Source organism: Odocoileus virginianus, chromosome 3 (genome assembly GCF_023699985.2).
Source record: "Odocoileus virginianus isolate 20LAN1187 ecotype Illinois chromosome 3, Ovbor_1.2, whole genome shotgun sequence".
Classification (NCBI taxonomy): Eukaryota; Metazoa; Chordata; class Mammalia; order Artiodactyla; family Cervidae; genus Odocoileus; species Odocoileus virginianus.
Window position 1 is genome coordinate 56,130,485 of NC_069676.1, and position 12,620 is coordinate 56,143,104.

A 12,620-nucleotide genomic window follows, 5' to 3' on the forward strand; every position below is an offset into this window, starting at 1 on the left:
CTAGACGAGGATAAAGAACTGTTCCCCAAAGGAACATTAAGGCACTGTTGCCAGGAAAATGAAAGAAGTAACTAAACCACAGGTTAATACTACCCTTTTGGGATTCCATTTTTCTCTCCTCTGAATCTGAGGTTGTCCTCAGGCCTGCCCAAAGTTCAGTCCCCTGCTATTTTCCTGCCTTTACCACACTTAGCTATCTGTATCATAATAAGTTATGGTACTGCCAGGAGCTGAAACACTTTACTTAGTAGAAGGCAAGGAAATATCACCCAGAGAGCTAAGCCTTCTGGAAAATACACTTTCATACCCATACAAAATCATTTGATGTGCTGGCCCACAAACCACGGGCAGTCTGGTGCCCTTTCAACTTCAGAGGACCCCAGGGCATTTCTGTTCTCACGGTTACATCTTGCTCTCCTAATTTTGCAGAGTTCTCCATCAACCCCTCATTTCACCTTTTAATATTATCCACCACTTTGGCGCAGCACTTTGGTGCTTCATTCCTCAAGCATTTTCAAGGCTATTCAGAGTAACATGTTTTCTGAAGGTTTAGGATAATAGAGGTGGTTAATGGCTAACACAGCATAGTAAATATTGTCAGGAATATCTTTGTTAAAAGTGATGAAATCTAACTGAAACTTAGCCTAGGTCAAACAAGAATTGGGTGGGTTCATGCAATTAGCAGGACCCAGGGTCTTAATTCAAGATCAGCATATCCCCAGACTGAAGCAACGCAAGGAGTCTTACTCTCCACCTCTGACCTCTGCTAGTCTATGAATTGCATGAAATGCTGGTTTCATCATCTCCCATACAGATTCTATCTACATGATGATTTAATGCTGTTACCACCCTAGTCATGTGTCCTCACAGCTTGAGAGCCAAAAGGAAAAGGGCTGGGGTGGGAAGAAGGGAAATCATGGGGCTTAGCTATTCCCCATCAATATGCAACTACAATCTGCCAATATGGGGAATTGAATTTTTAAGTAATTATCTTATAACTAAAAAAATTAAATGCAAGCATAGAAATGAATAAATCACATCTATATTTTAGTTTGGGTTAAGAAATAGTCTACAAATAATTATAATTTAAAATATAGATACTTTAAGAAAATATAACATAGTAAAGAATATGATGGATGAATTGTGTGATTCCAATTTGAAATCTTTAATTATTGATTTAAATTTAGAATTTTAAGAGAATAAAAATTTTATTAATTGTGTATTATTGGCACTTTGAGAAGTTGTCATTTACCACCTTTATGTTTAACTGAATAGAGTTGTAACATTTGGAAAGAATTTTGTTATAACTGAAGTACTTAAAAGCAAAAATTGAGCACATTTATTGTTTCATTAATTCCTTCATCCAACTAAGCTTAACTGTATACCCACCCCCCTATCTGTTCATGTTTGAGAAATTGATTCACCTGGATGTTTGCCTGTCTCCCTTGACCAAACTGCAGGTAGAAATATATCCACTTATTATATTTGTTTCTTTGCAACTAGTCCAATGCCTCCCCCGAGAGCAAGCATTCAGAAAATATTTGTTGAATGAATTAATGAACCATGTCAGATTCAAAATACAACCAGTGTTTGAAAACTACACCTGCTTTCTACCTGTTACTTTTGGAATTTAAGGACCATCAGTTTCCATCCCAGTATTAGGCTTATTTGAGTGGGCCCAGTTCATCAGCATTTTTCATTTCTTTCCTTGTGACAGCTGAATGAGGTTAATTCACCTTCTACTAATCGGGGGGGAACTTGCTTATTTAGTCAAGGTCAGGAGAGTCAGAGTATGTGAAGGGAAACTGAGTCCTGTGTGCACTATATGCAGCAAAAGGAAATTGAAATGGTAGACTGAAACCAAGGCATATTGGGCCTTGCAACTCTGATCAACAAGAAATAAATGTATGCTTTAAGGTTTAAAGTTTAAGAAAAAATGAGCCATTGACACATTCCTTGTGTGCTTTAAGAAGATTAATCAGATTGTTATTTGGAGGAAAAATTACAAGAGGACTAGGAGTTTTGAAGTAAGATAGCTAAAATTTCACAGTGATTCTCTTTATTTGCTATCTGTATGAACTTTAGCAAAATACTTAACCTCTCTGAACCTGAATTACATTACCTGTAAGATGGGGTAAGCAATGCTTACCTCACAGAGTTCATAGGGATTAAACATAATGATGTATTTTAAATGACTGGTAGAGAGACATTGTGACTAACACAATGAAAAAACAAAGCATTAAGAATTTGCAAGTGAGACACAAGAGACAGGATGATGAGACAGAGAGACATAATTAAGAAGTAGTGACAGAAGCTCATGGGGGAAGGAAAAGTGAGCTGAACTGGGTGTTTGTTATTACTATTTCAAGCATACTGCACAGAGCCTGGACACTGTCCTCTGTACTGCTTGGGTATCCTGACATTCCAATGGGCAAGAGTTTCCCAAACTTCACTTAAGTGTTCTTTGTAGATGATGTCTCCCAGATTGCTTAGGAGCAGAAACTGCTTCCTACTCATCTCTGCAGCCCTAACAGTCTAACATATTCCCAGGTCCCTCACAGTCTTTTAGTAAATGCTGACTCATGGTAAATAGTTCTTGGCATTTCAAACATCTCTTTTTCTAAAAAAATAACTTCTTTACTCTCACATCTCTAGAGAGCTGGCTAAACGATCAGTACTTAATGCAGTTGACAGGGAAAACACAGTAAGGCTTATTACTTAAAAGAAACTTTTTTGAGTTCCTGAAGTTTCTAAATCTTTTCACTTTCTTGAGACATAACCTTGATCTTGAACAGTATGGTTCAAATTAAAAATGAAAAACAATGGCCTTGTTTATGCTCACTTAGGTCTCATGTTTATAAAAGCTACCCATGAAACTTTTTCTTTTTTCCTTTTGTGTGTGCGCATGCACGTGCACACGCCTAATCTACCAACTTGTGTTTGGTTTTGATAGTGCAATTCTCTAAGCATATACCTACTTCCAACATCCTTTCACAGCATTTCCTTATGTAACTTGGGAAATTTTAAGATGCTTTGAAAGTGAACTTCAGAAAAACCACATGGTAAGAATTCAGTCCTTGAAACTTCAAACACTACTGAGAAAAAGGAGAGAAAAAGAGTCTCTGAACAATCAAATAGTAACAGCTAACCTTTTCAGAATATTTGCTATGTGCTAGGCACTCTTCTAAGTGGATTACAAACATTATCTCACAAAAAAAAAAAATGAGAGAAAGGCTGTTGAGAAATTGGAACCCTTGTGCACTGAGAATGTAAAATGTAAATGAGAATGTAAAATGGGGTAACTACTATGGAAAAATTAAAAACAGAATTTCCATGTGATCAAACCATTCCACTTTGGGATATATATCCAAAAGAATGGAAAGTTGGATTTAGAAAAGATATCTGCACACTAATATTCACTGAAGAATTATTCACAATGTCTATTTACAACAGACATGGTGGAAAGTGGGAAGCAACCCAAATGTCCAGTGATGGATGAATGAACAAGCAAAATATGATATATGCATACAATGTAATATAACTCAGTCTTAAAAAGGAAGAAAAGTCTGACACATGCTGCAGCAGAGATGAACCTTGAAAACATTATACTAAGTGAAAAAAAACAAAAAGGACATATTCTATGAGTCTACTCATATGTGTACAGCAAGAGAAAAGAATGGTGGTTGTCAGGGGCTGGGCTGTGGCAGGTGGGAATTGTTAGGGCATATGGAGTTTCAGTTAGGGAAGATGAAAAAAATCTGGTGGTGGATGGTGATGTAGTCACATAACAACATAAATAGTCTTAATGCCAATGAATTAATGCCACTGTACACTCAAAATTGGTTAAAATACTAAATTTTTTTACATATATTTTGGTGGTGGTGATCTAGTCCCTGAGTCGTGTCTGACTCTGGGGACCCCATGGACTGCATGGAGCCCACCAGGTTCCTCTGTCCATGGGATTTACCAGGCAAGTATATTAGAGTGGGTTGCCATTTCCTTCCCCAAGGGATCTTCCCAATACAGGGATGGAACCCGTGTCTCCCACATTGGCTGGTGCATTCTTTACCACTGAGCCACCAGGGAAGCTATGTATGTTTTACAATTAAAAATAAATCATGCAAAGAATCACTCAGGTACACCCTCAAGACTATACTGGTGGGGCTACCAGCCTTCCTTTTTGAATCCTGTGCTAATAAAATCTATATACCTCCCCCCACCAAAACACACACACACAAAGGAGGTACTGTAGTAAATTAAAGATGGGCCCCCAATTTTTTGCTACTCATTCAATTAAGAGGTGGAATCTTACCCTTCTCATTTTGAATCTGGGTGGCTTCCTTGACCAACAGAATATGACAGAAGTGATTTCCGGGACTCCAAGGCTGAATCATTTGAAGTCCGGTCCTTGAGTTTCCTTCTGTACTGCTTGGGACAGCTCACTTTCTACTCTATTTCTGAGTGCTCCCTATCATAACCCAGCATTCTCCTGTGAGAAATCCAAACCAGAAGGATAGATCATGTGTAGGTACTCTGATGGATATTTCTAGCTGAGGCCCTAGAGGGCTTGCAGACTAAATTGTCCACAAGGGAACTTCCATTTGAATTTGCAGTTAAAAGTCTCATCTGACATCTAACATCAAATGCATGTAACCCCAATTTAAAACTGCCCAACTGAGTCCAGTCAACTCACAGAATCCTAACAAATTATGGTTAGCCACTAAATTTTGCGGTGGTTTTGCATGTACTTACCATAACGGCATCCCTTTTTTCCTAACAAACCCGAAGCTTAGAGTTTACATCTCAAGGTCACAGATTGAGTACTCTGTGGTTGTTTGAACCCGCAGATGTGGACTGCAGTAGGGAGGGCCTGCTGTAAACTTATATTCGAATTTTTTTATCTGTAACCCCAGAGTTGTTCAAGGGTCACCCATATTTAGGGGCAGGGCATTTGGAGAGTATACAAAATCTGGGTTTCAATCTAGCTGTGTGACACTGAGCAATTATCTCGTAGACATACAATGGTTCGTGTCATTTCAGTTAAAGAATGTTGTGGTCATGGAGCCATCAGTCACTGCAGCTGTGCCTGAAGGTGCATCCTAATGGGATTCAATTCGGAGAAAAGCAGGATTATAGACCCTAGAAATTTAAGGTACATAGCAAGAGAATGATTTCATTAAGCCCAGATTCTCATATTACCTCATACATAAAAAAGAGCTATGTTCATTAACTTGACATTTTGTTTCTTTAATCAGCAGTAATATTTTCACGTTCAACTAACTGCTTTTTTTCTTTTGCAAACTCTCCTATACACATCTGCACGCCTTACCTCTTCAGAACCGTCATTCGCAGATATCTGAGAGGCCATCTCCACAGCTTAACTCCTCAGCCAGTGCGCTGAATAAAAGGTAATTCCCTACTTTTAGGCTGTGGGTTGTTGTTGTTGTTGTTGTTGTTGTTTTCAGTCCACACCCTCTCTGAAGATAATTTTTGTAAGGAAAAAACCGGGTCAAATTAACTTCTACCAATATGTCACGGTCGTGGCGAGTGTTTAATTAGACAATGATGAGGAAATCCTTTGGAAACTATAAAATACTGTAAAAAACGTACATACACAATGTCCCAAATGTAGAGAAAAGCTGACTGAACATTGATGTCTTTACCCCACCTCACCCTCACCAAAAAAAGTTTTTCTGTTTTCAGGTGAAGTTTTGGAAAAAAATTTCTACCGGAACTTAGCTACTTTGCAACCGAGAACCGAAACCCCCAAAGGTGCACCAAAGCCACCCAGAAGCAAACCGCAGAATCTGAACTATTTATCCAGCAGCAGGCGCCGCACACTTTGGGCGTGGTAACGCTGTCACGTGATTGAAGGACTCGCCGCGATTTTACCCAAAAGCCACGCTTAACATGGCTGCCAGGCCTGGATGCCCGCGCCTCACCCAACATGGCCACAGGGAATGGGCCAAGCCCCGGATGCCAACATTCCGGAAGTGCCCGAGGGGCGGCGGAAGCGGAAGTGTCCCGGTGGTGGGGTCCGCGGGAAGTGTTTGTCGCGTTTCTCCCTCCCCTTTTACCAGTACAACAAACGAAGGGCTGGCATAGGTGAGGCGGCGGCCGGGTGGGCTTGGGGCGGGCGGCGAGCTACAGAGCCCGGGGTGCGTACAGCGGCTGGAGGCGACAGGATCGGGCTCTAGGGCCCTCGACCGGTTGGGCTCTCGGTCTCCGGCCCCTTTCGGGCCTAGAGCTCCTCGAAAAGCCGGGATTGGGTTTGTGGTGTATTGGGTTTGTGGTGGTTGGTCTTCGAGGCCCTGGTGGCGGCGTTTGCCACCTTGCCATAACTTTGCCCAAGATCCCAGTTTTAGCACTCTCTCTGAGTCTCGATTTCCTGAACAAAATGGGAGTTTTGGCCTGGCTAACTTTTGGGACCCCGTCGTACTCTGGGCGTCACAAATTCCACGATTTTAATGTTAAATCAGTGTTTTAACCTGTGAATTGAAGCCTGTAGTCAGCTACTGAGGGATTTATCTGAGCAGGACGCGGTGAATACATCTTTGAGAGGCGGCCCACCGGGGGATAGGGAGCCCGGAGTTCTAGTGTTACCTCGTCCACCGACTCACTCTGACCTTGCCCATGTCAATTACCCTCTCTGTGGCATGGCTTACATATCTGTAAAATGAGGGTGTTGGGTGCGTTTGATGCCCCTCCGAGCTCAAAAGTCAGAATCTCAACTCCCTTTTGAGGAGTCTTTCCTTAGTAACACGCCTGAAAGCATCTCTTTTCTGCATTTTTGTATAACAAGGTGACTTATCAGAGGTGTCTACCATATTTCTTTCCAGACAACCAAGCCAAGCAAGGGCACCTGGGCACTTAGGAAGGTTGCTGTATTTCCTGTGCGCTGGAAAGCTCTGTCCTGAAGACTTAGTTTTTTGAACCTATATCAGCAGTGTAAAACACGCAAATGTGAAAAACAGACCTTTGTCTTAAAACTGCTCTTAAGTTGGCTGGTTTTCTTACTTTGGGCAAATACCTTCCTTTCTCTGGACTGGAGATTTCTCATCAGACAAATAAATTAGTTAGATTAGGTCACAGGTTCTTAATCCCCCTTCTCATACTCTGCAGGCTGAGCGGTAAAGAACACGCCTGCCAATGCAGGAAACACAGGTTCGATCCCTTGGTCAGGAAGATCCCTTGGAGAAGGAAATGGCAACCCACTCCAGTATTCTTTCTTGCCTGGGAAATCCCATGGACAGAGGAGCATTGCAGGCTACAGTCCATGGGGTCACAAAGAGTCCGGCGGGACTTAGTGACTAAACAACAAAACAACTGCACAAATGAAGAATAAAATAATAACTATAAATCCATGATTTTCTGGGGGAGGGAAAAGGTGAGATGTGGAGGGTACATGTTATGTAGCCATATAGATAGAAAAATCTGTGTTTCTAATTTTTAAATATCATTTTTTGACAATTCCTGGTCTAGGTTATCACTAAGGCTCTTTCTCTTTAAAATTTGTTGTGCTGTGATTCGTATGTCCTCTTTGGGTAAACTTTTGTGTGTGTTTGTTTAAAGGACTGTGTGCCTGGAGGTACACTCTTTAGTTTAAAAAAAAAAAAAGATACTAAGACATAGAGAAGGAGAAAAAGGAAAAGATAGATCACAGTAAAGTGACATAGTGAAATAAAACAGGGCTTGAGTTAAAGATACAGCACTGGTAATGATACCTTGTTACAGCACTGATACTTTCTGGCAAGCCAGCTTACCTCTCTGGTTCTCACTTTCCTTATCTGGACAATGAAAGATTTGACTGGATGATTCCTAGATGTTTTCAGCACTGTAATTCTGTTTTTCTTATTTGTTTTTTATCTGAGCAACTTGGTGGATGTGCTGCAGCATTTCTTTAGGCAGGAGAGGCTGTTCTAGGTGGTAGACAGTAGATCTGTGAGGAATGGTGTCAGATTAAGTGACATACAATATTACTTTGATATAAGCAAACTGAAGCCAAAAAAAAAAAAAAAAAACCCCACAACAACAACAACTAAAGAAAGGTGTTAGAAACCTAAGGGGCAGGGGAGCCCCTGAGCTTCATGGGAGGAAAGGCTTTGTCACCACCTAGCACCTAGTAGGCAATAAAAAAATAATCAAGTGAGGGGACGGTTGGATGGATGGATAGACTGATAATAGCAAGTTTTAAAAAAGTTTCTCTAAAATATTATTATTAATTAGATACAGAATGGGAAATTGATTCAGTATTGTGAAAGTCTGATAAAAGAAGAGGTCCCTAAGTTTTCCAGTTAATTGTAAGATAAGTCAGTTTATCTCTTCCTTATAAAGTATGTTAGTAAGAGACAAACATGTACCTTGGAGGGTCCACTGTGATCTGAGGAAGAGAGTAATTAGAATAAGAGAGATGGAAGAGGATGTTGACAAGATGAGCAGGTATAAGAAGATTTCTAAGTTGTACATTTAGGGAGTAAAGGAGTGGATTTATGTAGGACTTTCTATAGGTATCAGTGATAGAATTGTGTACAATAAGTGTTAAAACTTCTCTAATGGGAATAGAGAATAAAAAGGGAAATGATTTTGCAAGCAAGGTGCTCCTCAGCAAATGGTAGAAATAGCCTTGAGGATTAAGGTTTAAAAGAGAGGGATAAATTTGGGAGCAACCAGAATGAATTAAATTAGTGGAGGATAGGTAGTCTAGTTTGGGATGGGGGAAACTTGAACTGGCAGATTGCAAGGAACGAAGCAGCCTAAGAAATTGTGTTAATGAAAAGGACCTTCCTTCCCTTGTTGAGTTTTCAAATTTAAAGAATACTCAGAAACAATTCAGACTTATTGTTAGTTAGAATGTACTTGGACCACTAGAACAAAAATGATGCTTCCTTTGGCCAAAGTCTGTTAAACAGCCTTTACAGGATGACTGTAGAGATCCAGGGCTTCTGTAAACTATTGTGTGGGAATCAAATTAGATGCACCACAGGCTCTAATCTGTGAAGGAGGGTGTGGTCACCAGCAGTTTTATCAGAGCATCAAGAAGTGCGTCTCCCAGCATTGGGGCATAGTTCTGGAATGCGGCAGCCAGCTGAAGTGCAGAGGACTGACTTGATGACAGGTTGTATAGTGTAGGCTGAAAAATTTGAATCTCAGCATAAACTGACGCTTAATATATGCCCTTGGCAAGTGATTTATACCCTCTGGTTCTGTTTGTCCATCTAAAAATTGAGGAACCAGATTTGGATAGTGTCCTGTTGAAGAGCTTGCATGTCTCTGTGAAGCCCCTGAAAGTATATGAGCCTGGAAGTGTTTTGTTTTTCTCTTTGGGGGATGTACAACTGTTGTCATAGTCCCAAATGGGTTTGTGACCCACAAAAAATTAAGAACTGTGTGACTAATCTCTGAGGGACCCTTCACCTTTTAACTTAAACTGAAAATGAAAGTTTTGTCATTCAGAATGACGTTTCCTAGAGGTTTAGTCTCAGCCTCCAGAACTCAGTCGTGACTGACTTCACCTGGGGGCTGCATGCGACCCCGTGGACTGCAGCCCGCCAGACTCCTCTGTCCGTGGGATTTTACAGGCAAGAATACGGGAGCGGGTTGCCATTTCCTACTCCAGGGGATCTTCCCAACCCACAGATCAAACCCGCATCTCTTGTGTCTCCTGCATTAGCAGGTAGATTCTTTACCACTGTGCCACCAGGGACTCCCCCCCAAATAACACCCGTTGCTGCAAATAATAGTCTCTCTATATTTGTAGTCATTATTTATACTCACCTCTCCCTTACCCTCCATAATTCCTCTGCTAAACTTGTTCCTATGTGTCATCTTTATCCACTGCTGATAACTGGAATTTCCCTCTTCTCCCCTTTCAGCTGACTGCTGCTTTGGACCTCTCCTACCTGGCTGAGTTTCTCAAGTGACAAGTGGTAATATTTTGGAGAGAAGGGTAGGAGGAAACCAAGACAGAGAAGGCTAGTCATCATAGTTTTCTGTTGTCATCTGCTTTTATCCTTTATTCCACTGAAAGACAAGCAGTAGAGAGAGTGCACATATAAGAGAGACTTCATCATCACTAGGTCTCTTTGTCTTTCATAGTGTTTTCTTCTCAAACAGGGATAGCAGGCCTCTGTACTTAGTGGATTAAATGCTCTCAGCATAGTCTAGTCATGTATTTCACTCAAGTGATGATGAAGCCAGCTTCAGTTGAAACAGTTGTATAGGGTGTTTTGGTTATTGTTTGTTTTTAATAGAGTTTGAGTGGCGGTGAGGGAAAGGAATTGAGTCCATGAAGAAGTCTTTAATGTCCTTAACACTGCCAAGGACAGTGGGACTGGAGAGGACTTGGGGATTTCCCCTAGGTATGGGTCCTGAACTGTTAAAGCCCCTAGGTGGAAGATGGTAGTCTTATCCTTTACCCCACTGTTCATCTCCACGAGTCCCTTTCCTACTGAAGGCTCAATACTCCACTTGCTGACAAATAAGTAGCTCTGTGACCAAGTTTTCAATTCTAGACTTGATACGGGAACTATATATACAATTTGACCTAAAGTTTTGTTACAGTCCTGCTAACTTAGGCTCTTTGGTAGTTACTCTTAATGCATAGTAGGTTAAATGGATTTTTGTGGGCTTGCTGGAGACCTAACCTGACCTGTCTATAATGTTGTATAATGTCATATCTGTGAGTAAATATTTTCCTGAGTTCTAAACAAGGGAAATTATATAAACTCTGTGATATTTAAGGATCAATCTATTTGTTTAAAATTTCAAGTGTGTGTTGTTTACTGGAGCTACTAAATCTGATTCACACAAAACCACAGTATTGCAAAATAAGGAGCGATAAAAGATGGAATCATAAGATGAGAGTAGCAGATCTACACCACTTAGTGAAAGGAGGATGAAGGGCCAAGAAAGATTTTTACTTAAAGGATGAGGTCAAGAACATGGTATCCATAATGGTTAGAGTTAGCAAAGGTGAGGGTGTAAAGGGTGACGCATGTGCTAAATAACATAACTGGAGAATTAATCCATGGTTGGATTGGTCTGTACTGATTAATAGTCTTGTCAACGTATTTGAATGCCTCAGGGTAGCTATTTGTTTTGTGTTTTTATTAGAGTGTGATTATATTTATGCCAGGGTTACTGGCTTGTTGCTGAGATCATTGAGTGCTGTGGTGGCAAATAGAATGCTCATAGGAGCATGAAATGGTGCTTAGCTGCCTTTCTGCTGAACACATATGGAAGAATGGAAAGACTGATGGATGGTTACACATCAGATGTATGATTTGCTATGAATGAGGACTTGTCATCACCCAGTGGCCAGAGATTGAGATTTTTTTTCCTGGCAGAGCCATAATCAATAAAATACTATCCAAGTTGCTACGAGAGAAGCACGTGTTAGTGAAGTATATTACAGGAACCTCAGAAGAGAAGTTTAGTAGGAGACATTTTCTCAGAGAACCTTAAACTATATATTGAAGGCAGAATAATGCTTTTGTAGCAAAGAGAAAAAGAAAGGGAAAGGAAGGACTTGCTAGTCAGAGTTAGTAACTTGTTAGGAATAAAAGATGAATGTTAAATAAATGCATGAACTGAGATTGGTGTGGCTGGAATGAGCAAGTGGTAAAAATTGAAAGATGAGATTGGAAAAGTACTTGATCAGATTGGAAAGATTTTATCCTCTGGAAACTAGGATTTCTTGTAGGCTGATTTGGTTTCTGTTTGATCATGTCTATATATTTCTTTTTTTTTTTATCATGTCTATATATTTCTTTAAAAACAAATTCAGTGAACTGTCGCTCATGTATCTACTGTGTAGAATTCCTTCAAACCATAGTACTAAGTGCATGTTGATATTAATCCACCCACAATTCTAAAAATTTATTTCTTTGGTTTTCCAGGCCATAGCTGATTAGAAGCAGCAAATTAAGAGGTTTGTGTGTGTGTGTGGGTGGAGTGCAGAGAGAAGCAAGCATGCTGACACCTGCCATAATTCACAGTGCATAACCATTCAGTGAAAGAAGAGACCAGAGCACACACACACACACGCACACAAAAAAATATAAGAATTCACTTAGCCTTGTAGTTTTCTCCCATCTGCTGAAGCAAAGGAGCCCCAGGAACTCCATATAGTTCACTAATCCCTGAGAATATATTACAGAATATAATGTATATTCATATTGATCACTTCAGGTCATCAAGAAAAGGTGACACTTTTATTGACTCATCTCTGTAAAAAAATGGAAGCATGTGGTCCACTTTAGAAACTTTTGGTAGTACCAATATAATTAAGAAAAAACATTGGTGCATAAAAGGGAGCAAACACTGTAAATGAGAGACTGACAGATTTGCAGCAGCAGTTCTTTACATCACTGTATCATGATTAAGCTCTGAACTCTAGAGTTCTCTCACTTTAAGTCCACTTAATTTTTCAGAATTTTACCAGAGATAATTGATAATACTATTTAAATGACACTGTTATTCTTGTCTGGGGGGTCCCATGGACTAAGAAGTCTGGTGGGCTGCAGTTCATGGGGGTCACAAAAGAGACTCCATGGACATGACTGAGCACAGCATAGTCAGTATTTAATAATAGAAGAACAGTTCAATAAATTTTGCTATAT

The 12,620-nt window shown here is 40.2% G+C and overlaps 2 protein-coding genes across 8 annotated transcripts in view; one reads left to right on the plus strand and one right to left on the minus strand.

Annotated features, from left to right (window-relative positions):
* LOC110144797 (serine protease inhibitor Kazal-type 10-like) overlaps positions 1-5,990 on the minus strand; it is a 151,651-nt gene extending 145,661 nt beyond the window's left edge. Inside the window, exon 1 of the mRNA XM_070465607.1 lies at positions 5,330-5,990. Within this exon, the coding sequence (XP_070321708.1) occupies positions 5,330-5,368 (39 nt within the window). The 5' untranslated portion in view covers positions 5,369-5,990. The remainder of the gene's footprint in view (positions 1-5,329) is intronic.
* A 9-nt stretch (positions 5,991-5,999) lies between these two features.
* Positions 6,000-12,620, plus strand: part of FBXO38 (F-box protein 38) — a 63,093-nt gene continuing 56,472 nt past the window's right edge. For 4 of the 7 annotated variants that reach the window (XM_020897924.2, XM_020897922.2, XM_020897925.2 and 1 more), the window contains exon 1: positions 6,001-6,105. The gene's annotated coding sequence lies outside the window, so the exon portion shown is untranslated. Of the gene's footprint in view, positions 6,106-9,872; positions 9,972-12,620 lie in introns of all 7 variants that reach the window. The other 3 variants (XM_020897918.2, XM_020897920.2, XM_020897919.2) reach the window with 3 other exon arrangements.